Consider the following 19,242-nt stretch of genomic DNA (forward strand, 5'->3'; position numbering starts at 1 on the left):
ACAATCACTCAAATAACTGCTGTAGGAAAAGATCATAAGTGCAGCCTTCCCTTTGCTGCCACAGTTCATTCTGCAGTTATATAAGCCTCTATTTTCCTGTACTGAAACCCTCCATATTCAGAATGCACCCAATGCCTTCCATTTTCTCCTGACCAGACCCTAACTGTACATCTCTGATAGGTTCTTTGGGGAGGATGGGGAAAAGCACTTCACTCTTTCCCACTAGATGTCCTCAAGTCAGGACTACCCTCATTATCATATATAGTATAATAATTTTGAACTCCGTGGGGATCATAATCCTCTTTCTCACAGAAAGTCTCATGGCTTCTACGAAAAGTGGGTCAATTTCTCATCTTCCAGTCTTGAAGTTCCACATGTCTGTGGTCATTGAGGAAACCCAGCACAGCTCTCTACAGAGCAAGAATGAGGTGATTCACCATCAAAATTATCTCCCATTACACTTCCCCCAGAAGAGCAGGTTCCAATTTGTTTTATACAACCACAGTTGAGACACAAAAACAGGTCTTCCCAAAACAAAGAAGACAATGATTTTGCTTTTAGCAATAAAATTGTTGGCAAGATTAGAGCAACAGTTTATCTCTTAAATCTCTGTGTGCCTTATGTCTGTTTTCTTTAGTTTCATGTCACAGGCATCCTACTATAATAAGATGAACTGTAAAACTCACCCTGTTACAATAGGATAAACCTTAAATTCTTAACCTGACTACAAGGCATTGGTCCATCTGGCCTCTACAAATTATCTCAGACTCACTCCACTCACTCTGAGTTCAGACCTCATTACCGTTTTTAGGATTTCTTGAATTAATCCTGTTCCATTAAGTCTGAGGGCCTTTGCACATTCTATTCGCTCTGCCTAAAAAATATCCCACAAACTTTGTCTCAGTATTTCCTACTCACTCTCCAAGTCTCCTTTTAAGTGTCACTTCCACAGATGGTTTAGCTCTTCCTGTTATATACACATATTATATTGTACTTCCCCTTTGTGGCACATACTACAACTGTAAATCACCAATTTTTAAAATGTCTTTCTTCCCTTCCTGGTGTTACATTTTCACGACTGTATCCTTGGTACCTGGTGTAGTGTTTAGCAAATACACTTTCAATGTGTATTGAAGGGAGAAAAAAAGGAATGTGAAGTGATGGTTAAAATTAAACTCCCCATAGGTCAGCGATATTCCAGGCAGCACTATGGGAAAAGTAATCTATGATTAACTAAAGAGAAAAGACCTCCACAGAAGGCTAGAAAAGTATTCTCTCTGGCAGAAAATTAATACAGTGCTGGACTACTAAAATTTGCATAGTCAGTCAATCAATTGTTTTTTGAAGACGCTGATGATGAGAAAAACTGGAGAAGGTTCTGTATCTGCAGTTCTGTGTAGGTGAGTAAGTTTTCAAATCAGTTTGGCTGACATGATGGGCTGCTGGAAGCTGCACCACCCCTCCATTTGGGGGCACTTTGGCTTCCCTGTTTCCCAGCTGAACTCCATGGTCTGTGTCAGCAAACAATGGCTCCAGACTTTTCCAGTTCTTGGCAATATAAATCACCCTGAATCACAGGACCAGAAGTGAGCAAAGGTGGACTATTCTTCCCTCTGTTTATACACACAGCCACTTGCCACATGAAAAGGAAAGAAGTGAACACATTATGTCGCCTACTCAGAATATGGGAAGAGCAGCTCACCACTTGAATCAAGCAATTTGTTCTGCAAGATCTATTAATTCCTAGTATTACTCTCCAATTTCCTCACTCTACCTTTATAACCACCCCCTCAAAATGTCGACATAATAACTTCCCGCAAGGATTTGTGCGTGTGCCTTAGGGGAAGGTGGGTTGACATTGGTGCCTTTTCACTCATTTGGCTCACAAGCAGAAGGAACTTGGCACTGCCAGCACACTCAGCCAGGTCAAAGGGAAAGGTCAAGTCAAGAGGAAATATGAGATACGCAGTGAGGGTACATTTCTTTAGAACTAGATGCACGGGCATTTGCCAACACTACACAACTACTTATTATGTGGAAGTGTGTCAAAATTTGACAGCAAGAAATTTCCATAAATAAGAAAATGAAAGAGTCTTTGTATGGGAGGTTGAGGCAGTGAAAATGGAAAGCAATCAAGTTCATGGCTTTAAAGAATAGGAAAGACTAATCCTAGCACTCTGGGAGGCTGAGGTGGGAGGATCGCTTGAGGTCAGGAGTTCAAGACCAGCCTGAGCAAGAGCAAGACACCATCTCTACTAAAAAATAGAAAGAAATTAACTGGACAACTAAAAATATATAGAAAAAATTAGCCAGGCATGGTGGTGTATGCCTGTAGCCCCAGCTACTTGGGAGGCTGAGGCAGGAGGATTGTTTGAGCCCAGGAGTTTGAGGTTGCTGTGAGCTAGGCTGATGCCACGGCACTCTAGCCCATGCAACAGAGTGAGACTCCATTTCAAAAAAAAAAAGAATAGGAAAGACTATTGAGTGGAAAACGGATGTACAGCTTAAAAATTGCGTGTACTGAAGGAAAACAAACATACAACATGGAGCAAAGGAGCTGCAAGACAGGTATGTATACTCTATATTCAAGTGCAAAGTATTTCTCAGTTGTCTGAGGGAATGAATGAATCAAACATACCCAAACGTATATACAGATACACATTGATTAAGGAAAATAAGGGAAAGCTCATGTTAATACGGCTTTATGACGATTCTCGGCCATCAGACTACACTTTAGTTTTCAGAGCTTGTGTTCTCACACCGTTCTTGCCTTCTTTTCTTCCTGTGTTGTTCACGGCATCCTCTGAATCTTGCTTACTTTCTCGCCTAACCTTCCAAATCTGTATAATCTTCCAGGATATTTCCCATGCTGTAAACCACTTTCCTTTCTTCAGAATAGATGCCAACATCTAATCTATTTCTTTAAATGTATTAGTTCCTTAAATCTCTCCCAAGCCATGATAAGTTTTCCTTTGGCAAAACAAGGAAAAAAAAAAAAAAAAAACCTACTAAAAAATTCCTTAAAATCTCCATTTCATCCATGCTACCTATATCTCATGTGGAAATTTTGACCAGAAGTTCCACTTGCAGTAACTATTCTGTCTGAATTTTGCTTCCTGAAGCATGAAGTCTGACTTTGTCTGTAATTCACTTTGTTATTGGCCATTATGCAATATCATGCAGATTGACTGACTATGCAAATTGATTGGTTCTCTTTGAATTTTCACCCAATGTAATAAAGCACATTGCAGTTTCAGTCAGTGGACCAACAGAAACACATGATGAAATATAATTGCATATTTTTCCATTTATAGATCATGGCTTTTTCTATATACTGGTCACAGGTAATTTTGCAAACAGACAACAAAAAACAGTGCTCTCAATCTCTACTGCATCTTTATACTATCTTTAAAAAGAACAGCCCAGAAGGTATTCTTCAAAGAATTAATGCATTACTGTATGTGAAATCTAAACAAGAGTCAACACTGAAGTGCTGGATGGAAGGGGAATTTCAAATGTGCTGAAAATTTTTATTTCTAAGGAGGTAGCCTAGAATATATTCAGTATGTGCAAAATTATGTCTGTGTATGTGTATATGTGTGTGTGTGTGTGTGTGTGCACACACACATAGTAATGCACTGCAGCATTTTTTAATAATGAAGTATTGAAAGCAACTTAAATGTTCTTCAATAAGAGACTGGTTTAATAAATAATGGTAGAAAATAAATAAATAAATAAATAATGGTGTACTCACACCATGGAATAGCATTGCAACCACAAAAAAATAGGGAAGTTTTTTATATACCAATATAAAATGATCTTTAATATATACTGTTAAGTGAAATGGCAAGGAGCAAAGAAGTGTGTGTGTATAGTGTGCTATTTGTATGAAATGAAGGATATGTTTCTGCTATAATATGACACACGCATTCCTTAAAACTCTACCTTCAGCTAAGGTTTTTGTGGTGACTTATTACAGAGTATTATGTTAGCATAGTTACTGATCCACTATGTATACGTACCATAATTTATTCAACCAGCACCCTATTGAAGGCCATTTAAGTTGACTTCGATCTTTCCCACTCCCCTGACATGTCCTATCTTTATTGGTGTAACTTCACGATAGATTTCGTAAAGTGGGATTGCTGATTGAAAGACAGAAACACATATGTAGTTTTGCTAGATAATGTCAAGTTCCCCTCCATAACAGTTGGACCATTTTGCATTCCCCACACCTCACCTACACCATATTGTAAACACTTGCAATTTTGCCAATTTGATAATTGAGAAATGACACCTCAGTGTAATTTTAGTATGCATTTCTTTTATTATGAGCAATACTTTAATAAGTAAAGCAATAGTTTAATATGTTTCAAAGGTATAAGATATTTTGCAATATTGTTCTGTAAAGTTTTCATATCTTTTGCCCATTTTTCTACTAGGTTTTGTTTATTTTCTTCTTTTTATGTGTTAGATTTATTAGCCCTTTGTCTCTGAAATGAGTAACATGTTTTTCTCAGTTGTCATTCATTTTTTGTTTGCTTATGGCATTTTTTACTATGATAAAGATCTTTTATGTAGTTAAATTTATAAATTTTTTTATGCTTCTAATTTTGGTTCATATTAGAAACTCTAGTTTTCTTCTTGTACTTGCATGGGTTTATTTGTATAGCCACTTCTCTGAAACATTTGCAGTTTGTCCTGGTGTATGGAGTGAAGAACAGATCCATTCTTACCTTTCTCCAGGTGGCTACCCATTTATCCTAACACCACATACTACATTTATTTGCAATGTCACCTTTTTTATATACTAAATTTTGACATACATTTGGGTCTATTTCTAGATTTTCTGTTCTGTTTCATTGGTCTTCTATCTGTTCATTCACCAATATCACACTCTTTTAATTAGAGGAGCTGATAAGGGTAGCTCCTCCACACCCACACATTGTTTGTTTGGGTTTTTTTTTTTTTTTCTCAAAATTTTTCTGGCCAAATTGTTTAGCTCTTTAAAAAAATCTAATGATATTTTTACTGACATGGCATTATATTTACAAATTAACTTAGGAATAATTGAATGCATAACCTTTCTGAAATGGTTATTTGAAACTATGTAGCAAGAAACTTAAAAATGTTAGTACTTTTGACCTAGTAATTTCTCTTCTAGCAATATATCTTAAGGCAGTAACCATGACCAAGTGGGATGCAAGGATGGTTCAACATAAGTAAATCAATAAATGCAATTCACCACATAAACAAAAGCAAAACCAAAGACCATATGATCCTCTCAATAGATACAGAAAAAGCATCTGACAAAATCCAGCACCATTTCATGATAAAAAACCCTCAACAACTTAGGCATAGATGGAACATATCTCAGAATAATGAAAGCCATATATGACAAACCCACAGCCAACATCATACTGAATGGGGAAAAGTTGACAGCATTCTCCCTAAGAACTGGAACAAGATAGGGATATCCACTGTCACTACTTCCATTCAACATAGTCATGGAAGTCCTAGCCAGAGCAATCATACAAGAGAAGGAAATCAAGACTATCTAAATTGGGAAAAAAAGAGATCAAACTATCACTCTTCATTGATGATATGATCTTGTATATAGAAAACCCCATAGACTCCACCAAGAGTAAATTCAGCAAAGTCTCACGATACAAAATCAATTGTACATAAATCGGTAGCATTTCTATACACTAGTAACACTCAAGTCAAGAGTCAAATCAGTACTCGATATGATAGCTACAAAGAAAATAAAATACCTAGGAATATACTTAACAAAGGAGGTGAAAGATCTCTGCAAGGGGAACTACAAAACTCTGCAGAAAGAAATCTCAGAGGATACAAATGAATGGAAAAACATAGCATGTTCATGTATAGACAGAATAAACATTGTTAAAATGTCCATACTACCCAAAGTAATTTATAAATTCAATGTAATCCCCATCAAGTTACCAATGTCACACCTCACAGATCTGGAAAAAGTAAGTCTACACTTCATTTGGAACTAGAAAAGAGACCAAATAGCTAAAGCAATCTTAAGCAAAAAGAACAAATCTGGAAGCAACACATTTCAGACTTCAAATTATACTACAAGGATATAGTAACCAAAACAACAAGGTATTGGCACAAGAATGAAGACATAGACCAATGGAAGAGAACAGAGAACCCAGATATAAAACCATCTACCTACAATCAACTGATCTTTGACAAAGCAGACAATAATGTACACTGGGGAAAAGAAGCCCTATTCAATAAATGGTGCTGGGAAAATTGAATAGCCACATGCAGAAGAATGAAACAGGATCCCTACCTCTCACCACTCACAAAAATTAATTCAAGATGGACAAAAGACTTACATCTAAGGAATTAAACCATAAGAATTCTAGAAGAAAATGTACATAAAACTCTTCTAGATATTGGCCTACACAGGGAATTTATGAAAAATACTCCAATGGCAATCATGACAACAAAAATTAATAAATGAAATTTAGTTAAACTAAAAAGCTTCTGCACAGCTAAGGAAATAATCAACAGAGCAAATAGACAACCTAAAGAATGGAAGAAAATATTCACAAGCTACATATCCAATAAAAGGCTAGTACCAGAATTTACAAAGAACTCAAGCAAGAAAAAAAGAAACAACTCTATTAAAAAGTGGGAAAAAGACATGAACATAAGCTTCTCAAAAGAAGAAAGACAAATGGACAATAAACATATGAAAAAATGCTCAACATCACTAATCATCAGGGAAATGAAAATTAAAACCACAATGAAATATCACTTTACCTCAGTTAAAATTGCATTTATCAAAAACCCCAAAAACAAGAGATGCTGGCATGGATGCAGAGAGAAAGGAACACTTATACATGGTGGTGGGACTGCAAATTAGCCCAACCTCAATGGAAAAGAGTATGGAGATTCCTCAAGGAACTATAAGTAGACCTACCATTGGATCCAGCAATCCCACTACTGGGTATTTACCCAAAGGAAAAAAAGACTTTTCATCAAAAAGACACCTGCACTCGAATGTTTATTACAGCACACTTGCAAAGATGTGTAACCAACCCAAGTGCCCATCAATTCATGAGTGGATTAATAAAATGTGGCATACGTACACCATGGAGTACTACTCAGCCATTAAAAAAGATGAATTAATACTTTTTGCAACAAATTGGATGGAACTGGAGACCATTCTCCTAAGTGAAGTATCTCAAGAATGGAAAAACAAACACCACATGTGCTCACTATTAAATTGGAACTAATTGATGAGCATACACACGCACACAGGGAAGTAAAACTCACTAGAAATCAACCGGAGGGAGGGGAGAGAAGGACAGGGGCAAATAACTACCTCATGGGTACTATGCACGCTATTTGGCTGATAGGCACACCTTTAACAGGGATTCAAGCATTACAAAAGTGATCTCTGTAACCTAAAACATTTGTACGCCTTTAATATTTTGAAATAAAAATAAATAAATAAAATAAAAGATATTAAAAGACTTTAAAAAATATTGTATAACCAAAAATGATATTAAACTTTTAATTTGCTTTGCCATCGCCAGTATTTTAATGAGTATTTTTTTTAAATCATTGAAAATGCAGCTGTATTTCCATTTGCCAGATCTAAGTAACTCCATCCAAGAATTTTGATGGGATCTTTGAGACTTACAGGATTCCTTAAGTATTTCATTTGATTCCACATGAGAGTCTGCCTTTCTGCTCAGTTGTATAGAAATATCCTATGATATATACCTGGCAGTACACATTTCACTGCCTCCAGACTGCTAGGACCCAAGCCATAGATCCCTTAGTGAAATTTTGCATGTTAATAAGAACATTACAATAACAGATGAGGGAAATTTTGTATAAAATAATTCTGAAATTGCAAGCTAGCAAGTAAACTCTAACAACCGCCAAACCAGACAAAGTATAGATTTCAGTTTGTTGGAACTTGAAATTTTGTGGTAGAAAAAACTTAAACAAAAGCCAGTCAAATGTCCCGCTATCACCTTGAGAGTTACGTTAGATTCTCAGAATGGTTAGAGCACTGAATTATACTCCAAAGGGAAACAAAAGCATCTTTCCCTGGCTCCTGAGTATGTCCTTTGACACAACAGTATAATCCAAATTAACCTTACAGGAGCAAAATTGAATCCAGAAGTGTTCATGGAATTTCACCAGACTATATTAGCCTTTCCATCAGAGAAGACTAAGACTTTCAAAAACATGCTTTGTTGCTGGACAAAATTTTCATCCCAGATGTAGAATGGTAGTTTCATGCTTGTTTCTATGGACCTCCCTTGGAGGAGCCCAGAAGAAGGGTAGGGAGTACCTGTGTCCAGGGGAGTACAGGGGTATACTTCCACCTATTTCAATTTTATATTCTATGTTTTACAAACTTCCACTTAAAATGGGTTACACAAATTTAGGGAAGAAAGTTTGAAAACACTTCAATAAATGATATGAAGCTGTGATCTTAAAGCTGGAGTGTCTACAAGACACTTGAACCAAACAGTGCCAACTTCGCAGGAAGTTGGTGTCTGACTTTGAGTCTGGGTCCTGTCACTTCCTAGCTGTATGACACATAGGGCAACTTACCTGAGCCTCAGATTTTCATCTATAACTTATAACTAATAATTTCCTCCTCGTGGAGTTGTTATAAAGACATCATGAGGCCAGGCCAAGAATTTTGCATGCATTATTTCAATCAATCTTAACTACAGCTTTGATTTTGCTATTTATACCTAATTTATGCAAAATAGAATCACTTGGTTTCTAAGTGATAGAGTTGGTGTTTGAGTTTCTAGCTCCAGCATCTGAGCTCTTAACTGATGCTCCACACTGCCTTTTCTAAGCCCTTCAAAATGAAAAACATTTAAAGTCATATAAATGTTCCCCGAAATGTACAAAAAGCAATCCGTAGCTTATGTTAAACCTGAGTAAAATCCACCTAGTTCAGCAGCAAGAATTCTAGCTGAACAGAATGTCTGGGATCCTTACAATTCCAAAGCACATATAGCAACCTGGGCTATAGAATGGAAGGAGAATATTGTCAGGAACCCTACTCCAACCAGTGGGCTCACACACTCCAGATTTAAGGAGTCAAAGGAAATAGCTCTAATTGACATGATTTTGAGTTTTCTTGAAAAGCAGAGGCAATGAATATTTTAAGGACCAAGTATTATGCCCTTAAAAACAAGTTATGGGAATAATCAAAATGCATAGTTTCTGGGATTCTGGCAAACTAGAGTCCAGATGCCTAGAAGAAAAGCAAGTCTGGCATTAGTAGCCTAAATTATTCTAAATTCATTTAATACAAATAATTTGTCAAATAAAGTGAAAATAGTCTAGATATGTATAGCTTACAAAGCTCTTGTGGAAACCAGGCAGAAAAATCCAGGACAACTTTCCCGGAAATAAAGTTTCACCACCAAAATGTGGGACAAAAGTGTGAGGCCAAAGTAGAGGCAGAAAAATAGAACAGTTTCTGTCAGGAGCCGGTTATTGTAAATACATTTGACATTGGGAATTTAAGGACTATTACAGAAACATATGACTTAAAATATCACATCCCATTCAAGGAACCTGAAATTTCAAATAATGCAGTTAAATGCTCTATGTAACACAAAATATTTCTGTAGATGGCCTAAAAGAACAAAGTATGATCATACTACTCTTTCCTTCCAGTTTCAGAAACTATCACAGCTCTGATGCATACTATCGGGCAAAGGTTACAGTAATTGCAGACTAGATTCAGGGCACTGGTTCTCAGTTACCCCCACAAGCCACTGAAAACCATGATATGATTAGAAATACATAAAAGAAAATGTAAAAAAGAAAATGTTATAAACTAAATACTAGATCAAATTGTTAAGGCAGTGAAAGTATTCTATATGATATTTTAATGATGGGTACATGTGCTTATACATTTGTCCAAACCTATACAATGTACAATACCAAGAGTGAACCCTAATGTAAACTATGGGCTTTGGGTGAAAATGATGTATCAATTTCTTCAACTGTAATCAATGCACCACTCTGATGATGAAGGTTGATAGTGGGGTAGGCTGTGCATGTGTGTTCGTAGGAAGTATGAGAAAACTCTGAACTTTTTGCTCAATTTTGCTGTGAACCTAAAACTACTCTAAAAAAAGTCTTTAAAAGAAAAAGACTAGTTCATGGGTCATTTGATAGACTCTGGCAAACCCATAGAGGCCCACAGACAACATCTTAAAGAAACAGGATGAGCAAACCAAACTGCACAGCACCACTCTGCTACTTTCTATTAATAGTTGTTTGCTCCATGTGCCAAAATAGCCACAGAATATTTCCACCTCCCTTCTCTTCCTACTCCTCATGGTGTTTTCACTGAATTGTCTACTTTTAAAAATATATTATGAGTGTGTCTATTTTAAAAGGAAATATTTACCAAGTAATGAGTTATAAAATCCATTACTGAAAATTTTTAATTGCAAAGCTAAGTTATTAGTATTTACACTACACAAATTAGTCTATAATTATTTCCTTATTGCAATAAAGGTTAGCATAGCAAGCAGTAATTTTGCCACTTATAGAAAGGACTCAAAGCTGTGTAATGGGTACATAAAGGACTGTTATTATCTACTTTTGTATCTGTTTGAAATTCTTTTTTTTTTTTTTTTTTTTTTGAGATAGAGTCTCACTTTGTTGCCCGGGCTAGAGTGAGTGCCGTGGTGTCAGCCTAGCTCACAGCAACCTCAGACTCCTCGGCTTAAGCGATCCTACTGCCTCAGCCTCGAGTAGCTGGGACGACAGGCATGCGCCACCATGCCCGGCTAATTTTTTCTGTATGTATATTTTAGTTGGCCAGATAATTTCTTTCTATGTTTAGTAGAGACAGGGTCTCGCTCTTGCTGAGGCTGGCCTCGAACTCCTGACTCCACCCGCCTCGGCCTCCCAGTGTGGTAGGATTACAGGCGTGAGCCACCGCGCCCGGCCTGAAATTCTTTTTAATATAAAGGTTTTAAAAAAAAAAAGCTCAACTAGAAAGTGAAAAGTATGTACCTGCTTAACATTTCAATAATTCTACAGAAGGTAATTTGCTATCAGATTGATATAATAGTCATAAAAATATTCTGTATTCCTACAGCACCAACATCTGAAAATACAGCAGAGTACTTAAGAATTTAGAAATCAGACCGCCTCAAGTTGTATGCCACCTACTCCACTTCTTAGCTGTTGCAACTTTGGAAAATTTATTTATTCTGCTTAAGCTCCAATTGTCCTACCTGGATTTGAAAATAGTATCACCAAGTAGTCATAGTTACAATTAAACGACCCAAAATGTGTAAGGTCATAGCATGTTGTCTGGATTATAACAGGTGTTCAATAAATATTACCTATTATTAATATTCCAGAGTTCTTTATTGATATAATTCCTTTAAAATTAAAAGAAGCAGTAAAGCCATTAGAGAGTTCTAATCCATAGATGGGGAAAAATTTCAAAGATTCACAATTCAGAGAATTAAAAAAAATCATTTCCTAACTGTGCACGGTGGTTCACACCTATAATCCTAGCACTTTGGGAGGCCGAGATGGGAAGATCACTTGAGGCCAGGACTTCAAGACGAGCCTGGGCAACATATCGAGATTCCATCTCTACAAAAAAATTTAAAACTTAGCAGAGCATAGTAGAGCGTGCCTATATTTCCAGCTATATGAGAAGCGGAGGCAGAAGGATCTCTTGAGCCCAGGATTTTGAGGGTGCAGTGAACTATGATCACAGCACTGCACTCCAGCCTGGGTGAAAGAGTGAGACATCATCTCTTAAAAAAAAAAAAAAAATCATTTCTCTATTCTAGTGTGTTTCTAAATTAAATAGTTAAAATTTATGAAGAATTCACAAAAAAATAGAAGAAATTATAAAATGCTAGGATGGTCTTTTAACCCTCATTAAATAATCTAAAGAAAGTTTTGCCATTGACTCCATCAGTTTTCAAGTCTGTTCTGGCTTTTACTTCCCACCAGGGCTTCCAGCAGCATCTCCTCTGCACTGTCTCATGCTTAGCCAGGGATATGTGGCCTATTTGGATCCTCTCCAGTCTCTCCTGAGTGGATACATGGCAAGCTTATCAAGAGCCTCTGTGGCTGTCTCTTTACCCAGATACCCCTGTTAAATCTCAGACTAGTCTTCTGGTCTATTACCTGCCCTAACCAGGACTATAATTTCAGACTACCCAAGCCCCAAATCTTACCCATTCATTTGCCACCCAGTTCACTACTTCTACTAACACCAGTGGGTGTGAGGTTTTTTCTGCACTCTGCTGCAAACTAAGGGAGACCCCAATGGCAGGGAAGCTGCTGGTTTTCACATTCAGCAGTGCCCTAGTAAACTTCTGAACAGATGCAGCTTGGGAGCAGAGTGCAGGGGGTGTGGATGGGAGAAGCTGCAGGAAAGAATGCCATAAACTCCCACTGTTCCTACCTTACATTCAGTATTTTTTTCATGAGTAATTGCTTCTTAACTTGTTGTATACCTTTGGTTAATTTCAAGAACCCTGAAATGGTTGTTTTGACAATTTTGTCCAGCTTTATTGTTGTGTAATGTTTTATCAGATAACATACAATTAGAACAAACAATGTTTTATTACAAAAGATAAATAGTAGGATATGTTCTAAATTGTCTAACTGGTAGCCATCATCATTAGCATTTGGTTTTGTGGACCACAAATATATGCAAAATAAAATGGTCGTGTAATTTCACTAAAATAATACTGTCCCTTTTCTATACAGTGTTTATACATCATTTATATTCCCTAATATTTAAATTATTCAAGTTCCTCAAAACACAAGGATTCTAAAAGCTGGTACTAAACAATAATTCATTATTCAGAAACTCTTTTATCTCAAAAACATGTCTTTTCTAATAGATGATTAGAATCATTTTTTTTTAAAGCAGAATTCTATTATAGAAATGTACTTTTACTGAGAGTATATAGTGGTTGAATGAGATAAAAATCTCTGTGAACATAATTATAAGAAATCAGTTTAAGACTCCAAAAATAAACATATTTGACAGCAGAACCCAGAGTTATCAAAAATATTTGTCTTCTGCTGGAGATGCTCTTCCTAGACAAAAGCATGAAAAAGGAACTTCACCAGGATTAAGTGCAAGCCTGTGTATATACATTCAGGGTGCACCAAACTGTACGCAGCCAATCCTTTCATTTTCTATGCCATTATCCATCATTATCTATCCTGATCACAGTCAAACTAATCACAAGATGAACCCATAGAATTATTAAGACAGCCTAAATTAATGGATTGCCTGTACTCAACCTCATTCATTTGGAACATCTGACGGAATTATAACTTACAGTATTTTTTATTATAGTAGATAACTGTGTTAAAACTTGAGCACAATTAGCTGAAAAGAACTCGAAGATGTAATAAGTGTAATATGATGTTATGAACTGCTTCCATGTAACATTTCTGATATTTGAATAAAGTAACATAATTTACATGAATGTGTTCTCATAATGATCTGCCAACATATTGGATGGTCTTAATAAAGAAAGTGACAGCCAGCAACGAAAAGCAAACAAAGATATGCAATTCCTAACTGCACTGGAAGGAAGTGAAGAAAGGTGTTAAAATTTCAGTATCTTCATGGTGAATTTTTTCTTCATCAAGAAAAAAAGGTAATGATTTTTAAGGCTGAAATTGCATCCTACATTATCAACATACTAAAACTGGTATTTAAAAGTGTTTTCTCAAATACATATATTGCAAGTTTCAAAATGAGTGAAAAAATGCAGAGCAATAAAAAGAAAATGTTCAAGAAAAAAAAAATCCAGCACATTGCAATGAGGCCCTCTGCTGTGACTTTTTTGATACTACACCAAATAACCCAATTTCCAGCGGTGTTTCATTGTCTTTGCAGTGCCAATACTTCCCTTTGAGGAAAAAATGACTTAAATCCTTCTACAAAGTTCAGTCATTTCCAAGATTTTTTAAAATTGAAATGACTAATTCTGGGTAATGTTATTCTGAACATAGTGTTTGAGCCACATAAACCTCAGTAAAACCCTTAGTGACAGCATTATTTAAGAACAGATTTTCATTTACTTTGTATTCTATTTAAATATTTCCAAAAGGATATTATATTCATGCCAACTGGTTTCTGTAATGACAATAGTCCACCCGACTCTATGGCAAAAAAAATATTTTTTTCTTACTTAGAAATTTTTGTGTCTCAAATGGCCATTCCTAATAAAGTATCTCCACTTCCTAGGAAAAGATAATAAGTAGTCCCAAAAATTAACTCAAAAACTCACATAAGACTAAAACCAATGCCATCTGACCATCATTTTAAAATTGCCAGGACCAGAGGTGGACTCACCGGGAAGTGAATAAAGCCTCATTTGCAGGGTCCCTGCTAAGTATTGGGAGTGGCCAGGAGTTATGAAGTATTTCAGGTGGGGAGGAAAATTCAGGTTGCAATAGTGAATGAAGCATTTCTACGTAAATATTTCTGGCAAACTGCCTCAAAATAACTTAGGAAAAAAAAGACACCTGAACCTCCAACATTAAATTGTCATGATTTCTTTTCCTATGCTAAATATGTCATGCCTGTTTTTATATTTTTATGTTCTTTTTATGAAAAATTTGTGCAAGCCCAAGACCCAGAAAACCTAAATCTGCCACAAAAATAGTACAATACTACCCAACACATTCTTGCCCAGAAAATGTTATTTTACTCTTAATGAGGTCATTTCATATTAATAAAAAATGATTTTAATGGCAATTTGGAAACCAAGACTAAATAGTAGCCTTAAAAGGCACTGGTAAAATACTGTATATAATTTTTAAGGGAAAGAGAGAACTAATATCTGCCCAACAATGAAGCCACCCAGCATTCAGGAGCCTCTAGCTTTTGATATCTACGTAGGGGTTAAAAGAACTGGCTTTAGAGTCAGGCTATCTTGGATTTCAACCCTGAATCCATCATCCTATTATCTATGCCACCTTTCACAAGTAAATCATGCCTTGCAAATAGGAGACATTCAATAGCTATTTGTTGAATGAATAAATAAATAATGCATCAACCCTATACACCATCCAGAAAACTTTAGCAAATATAGTAGCTCAATTTATTTCAATTTTTAAAACAATTTGTTGCACATGTCTTAGGGAAAAGGTATTAGACATAAAGGTAGGAGGGGATGTAAGAGTTTTAAGCAAAGTGTTGTTTGGGTTTAAAAATAGGATTTGTATTTGGCTGAAGAGACTAGAAAAGGCTTCATGGAGCAAAAAGCATTTAAGGATGGAGCCCTGAAAGAATATTAGGATTAGACCTGGGTGATGAAGAAGGTGAAGTAGGCTGGAAACATTTCAGGCTAGGGGAGCAACACTCTGAGCTAAGACCCAGAGATGAGCAAGCGCTGGACATACGTGTTCTGGGAACAGTCAGAAGTCCTGTTGGCTTGTGGTATAGAGAATTCATAGAAGACTGAACTGGAAGCTATTCAGGGTCACATCACCACTTCAGTTAGTGATCCTCCCCATTCTGAAGACATTCACAAAATTCCCTATCAGTGAAGGTTCATACAACCACCATTATAAATTATACTTGACTTACTTTACAGACAATGCCTTTAATTGGTACAAAGAAATACAGGAGTTAGAACAAATTTTTTAAAAACTACAGTTAAGCCATTCTAAGTTCCCGGGGCAAATGGAGATTTTTTAATTCGACCTTTCATCCAAGAAGGAACTATATGTAACTTTTTTGAATAATGTCTTCTTTCACATTGAGATCATTTGAATTTCAAAGTCTGTGTTAAAGCCATTGAATGCAAGACTGAAAGGGAAGGGAGCACAATGGGCATTGGGTTAAAATCATAAATTTTGTTGCAGGTCATTAGGAGAGAAACTGTTCTCTAGGGAAATGTCAACAAAGATAAATGAATAAATGAAGGAAATACCATTCTTGTTGGTATAATGTAAAAATTAATGGCCTTGGGTCAGACTTGAGTTTCAAATTGGCCTCTAACACTAATCAATAGTGTAACCTTAAGCAACTCATGTACCTCGGTTTCCACTTCTGTAAAATAAGAAGCACTGTCACAATAATAAACTTTGCTGGAGATATATCATATTACTATCTGCCTGTGGGAGGAGTACACATTTTCCCCCCACTGTTTTTGGACTTGGCCCCTGATGTGCTTCTTCCAACGGAATGTGACATTTGTCACTTACCTTTGTTAGGAGAACAGCACACATCTAAGGAGCCTGCTCTTTCAGTCTGCATTCTAGAATGAAGAGGAGACAGGAAGCAGAGACGCAGCTGACCTAAAGCCTACATAAAACATAAACGACAAATAAACTTTGTTATTATAAGCCACCGAGATTTGGAGGTTGTTCTTGCTGCAAAGTTAAGTAATACACTACACTATGCACCTCACACATTTGTTTCGTAGGTTGAATAAAATGTCTTAAGGCCCTTTATAACATTCTATGCCCATCCATGCCTCAAACTAGCTCCTTCTCTCACATACCTTTATTGTTGCAAGTCAGAAATTTTAGGAACAGAACTAATGATCTGAAAGAATAAGGAAGAATGGGAATACCCACTTTCAAAGCTGCACCTCCTCTTCTGCCCCTCTGCCACTGACACCCAAATTCATTGCTCCTGCCCCACTAGCAGTATACTCAGTTCCTATCCCATATCCTTGCCCTACTTCATAAAACAAAATAATCCTGGGGAATTTGTTAATTATGATGTGGACTCCCATAATATTGAAGGAGGGAAATATCTGAAAATGATGCAGATTTTCATCCCAGCGCCCGTCCTAATTCCTCTGAGAAAATGCTCAGAACTGCCCGGGTCTGTTTTCCTTCCACATTTTGGTTAAATTTTACTTGAATCCTTCATTTAGTCAGTTTTACCAGAACCTCTTCGTGGAATCCTATTTACACGCAAAGGATTCCATGAAAAAAAGTTTAAAAGGGTAGCTTTAGGGAAAAAAAAAGTTATTTCAATTTAAGCAGTAGTAAATAACCCTTGACTAAACCCAAAAACGAAACCACTGAGATGGCAGAGAAAAAGGCCCAGGAGAGGGCACCAGGATTCACATTAAACCAGGCAGAGACGATAGTGAGGGAAGTGGGTGGGTCAATGATCGGGCCTGAAAACAAGAAAATCTTTGTTATGAAAGCCCCTTAGGAGTCCCATTTCTGCAGGGTGACGCTGAAAGAACTCAAGTTTAGAGTTATGCAAGTCCCCGCAAGTTCGAAGCGCAGGCCCCACACAACCTCTGTGCAACTTGAAGCCGCTTGCTTACTTTTCTTACCCAACAAATCAAGGAAAATCACCGCTGCCTCACGGGATTACTGTCAGGATTAAAGAAAATAATAAGATGAGTGGGACACTTAACAGAGTACCTGGACAATAACGGCTTCTCAAAAAATTCTCGCTTTTACCTTGGCTGGAGCCGAGTAACAAGATGGCGGCGCGCGCGGGCTGACGGGTCCCGCGCGGCAGGAGCCGGTGGCCGCGGTGTGGTCGCGGTGTAGCCGCGGTGTCGCCGCGCTGGCCCGCCGCGTTCCTTTTCCAGCCCACGACATAGCCAAAAACGCGAGGCAGCGGCGGCCGCCCAGAAACAAGAGGGCCAGGCTGGAAACCGGGAGATCCCCTCACAGGCCGCGGCCTGGCAAAAAGCAGCCTGACCGCGCGGTGGCGACCGGGTTCCCCTTGGCTGGTTCCGGGCCGGGTAACGTCGGGACAGGCGGCGCCGCGGCTCCCGCACCCGGCGACCCGCCGCACAGGCCTCCACGCCCCGCTCTGAGGTGTCAGCGCCCCAGCCTACGTCTTCGTAGCGCAAGATGGCGAGCTCCAGCGCCCCCAAGGCCGAGATCATTGGGGGAGGGAAATATAAACTGGCGCGGAAGATCGGGTCTGGCTCCTTCGGCGAGGTTTACGTGGCCATCAACATCACCAACGGTGAGGAAGTGGCGGTGAAGCTGGAATCCCAGAAGGCCAGGCATCCCCAGTTGCTGTACGAGAGCAAACTCTATACCATCCTCGAGGGTGGGGTTGGCATCCCCCGCGTACACTGGTATGGTCAGGAAAAGGACAGCAACATGCTGGTCATGGATCTCCTGGGACCCAACCTCGAAGACCTCTTCAACTTCTGTTCGAGAAAGTTCACCATGAAAACTGTACTTATGTTAGCTGACCAGATGATCAGTAGACTTGAATATGTGCATACAAAGAACTTTATACACAGAGACATTAAACCAGATAACTTCCTGATGGGGACTGGGCGTCACTGTAATAAGTTGTTCCTTATTGATTTTGGCTTGGCCAAAAAGTACAGAGACAACAGGACAAAGCAACACATCCCATACCGAGAAGATAAACACCTCACTGGCACTGCCCGATATGCTAGCATCAATGCACATCTTGGTATTGAGCAGAGTCGCCGAGATGACATGGAATCATTAGGCTATGTTTTGATATATTTCAATAGACCCAGCCTGCCATGGCAAGGACTAAAGGCTCTAACAAAGAAACAAAAATATGAAAAGATTAGTGAAAAGAAGATGTCCACTCCTGTTGAAGTTTTATGTAAGGGATTTCCTGCAGAATTTGCCATGTACTTAAACTATTGTCGTGGGCTGTGCTTTGAGGAAGTTCCGGATTACATGTATCTGAGGCAGCTATTCCGCATTCTTTTCAGGACCCTGAACCACCAATATGACTACACATTTGATTGGACAATGTTGAAACAGAAAGCGGCACAGCAGACAACCTCTACCAATGAGCAGGGCCAGCAGACCCAGCAGGCCCAAACCTCCACAACCAAGCAACCCGAGAAAACCAAGAATAACCCAAAAGGTTTCTAAGTATGAATTGAGGAACAAAAAAGAGCAGAGCAAATGATCAGAGCAGCATTTGTTTCTCCTCACATCTAGAAATTTCAGTTCATATGTACACTAGCCAGTGGCTATGGACAACCATTTACGTGGCGTAAAAAAAAAAAAAAAAAACCTTGATTCCAGTATAAACTGACTCTGGACAGCATTAATGATACTGTATCCCAAGTTGTAGCTGCTGTAATTGTGAATATTAACTGAGGTAGTGAAACATGGTGTCTGGTCTTCTATTGCATTTTTTCAAGTGGAAAAGTTAAATAGTTGACACACACAACTTAGTGGAGAAATTGTGTAATATGCCAATTT

General features: G+C 37.9%; 1 protein-coding gene across 1 annotated transcript; it reads left to right on the forward strand.

Annotated features, from left to right (window-relative positions):
- Positions 1-17,883: 17,883 nt before the first annotated feature.
- Positions 17,884-18,906, forward strand: CSNK1A1L (casein kinase 1 alpha 1 like). The gene has a single exon (XM_045566765.1). It carries the CDS (start codon positions 17,884-17,886, stop codon positions 18,904-18,906), a length of 1,023 nt encoding a protein of 340 aa, XP_045422721.1.
- Positions 18,907-19,242: the final 336 nt, after the last annotated feature.

Source organism: Lemur catta, chromosome 13, assembly GCF_020740605.2.
Source record: "Lemur catta isolate mLemCat1 chromosome 13, mLemCat1.pri, whole genome shotgun sequence".
Lineage (NCBI taxonomy): Eukaryota > Metazoa > Chordata > Mammalia > Primates > Lemuridae > Lemur > Lemur catta.

What these genes read in the sequence shown, in the direction of transcription:
- CSNK1A1L (XM_045566765.1), top strand. Translation starts at nt 17,884, where the DNA reads ATGGCGAGCTCCAGCGCCCCCAAGGCCGAGATCATTGGGGGAGGGAAA.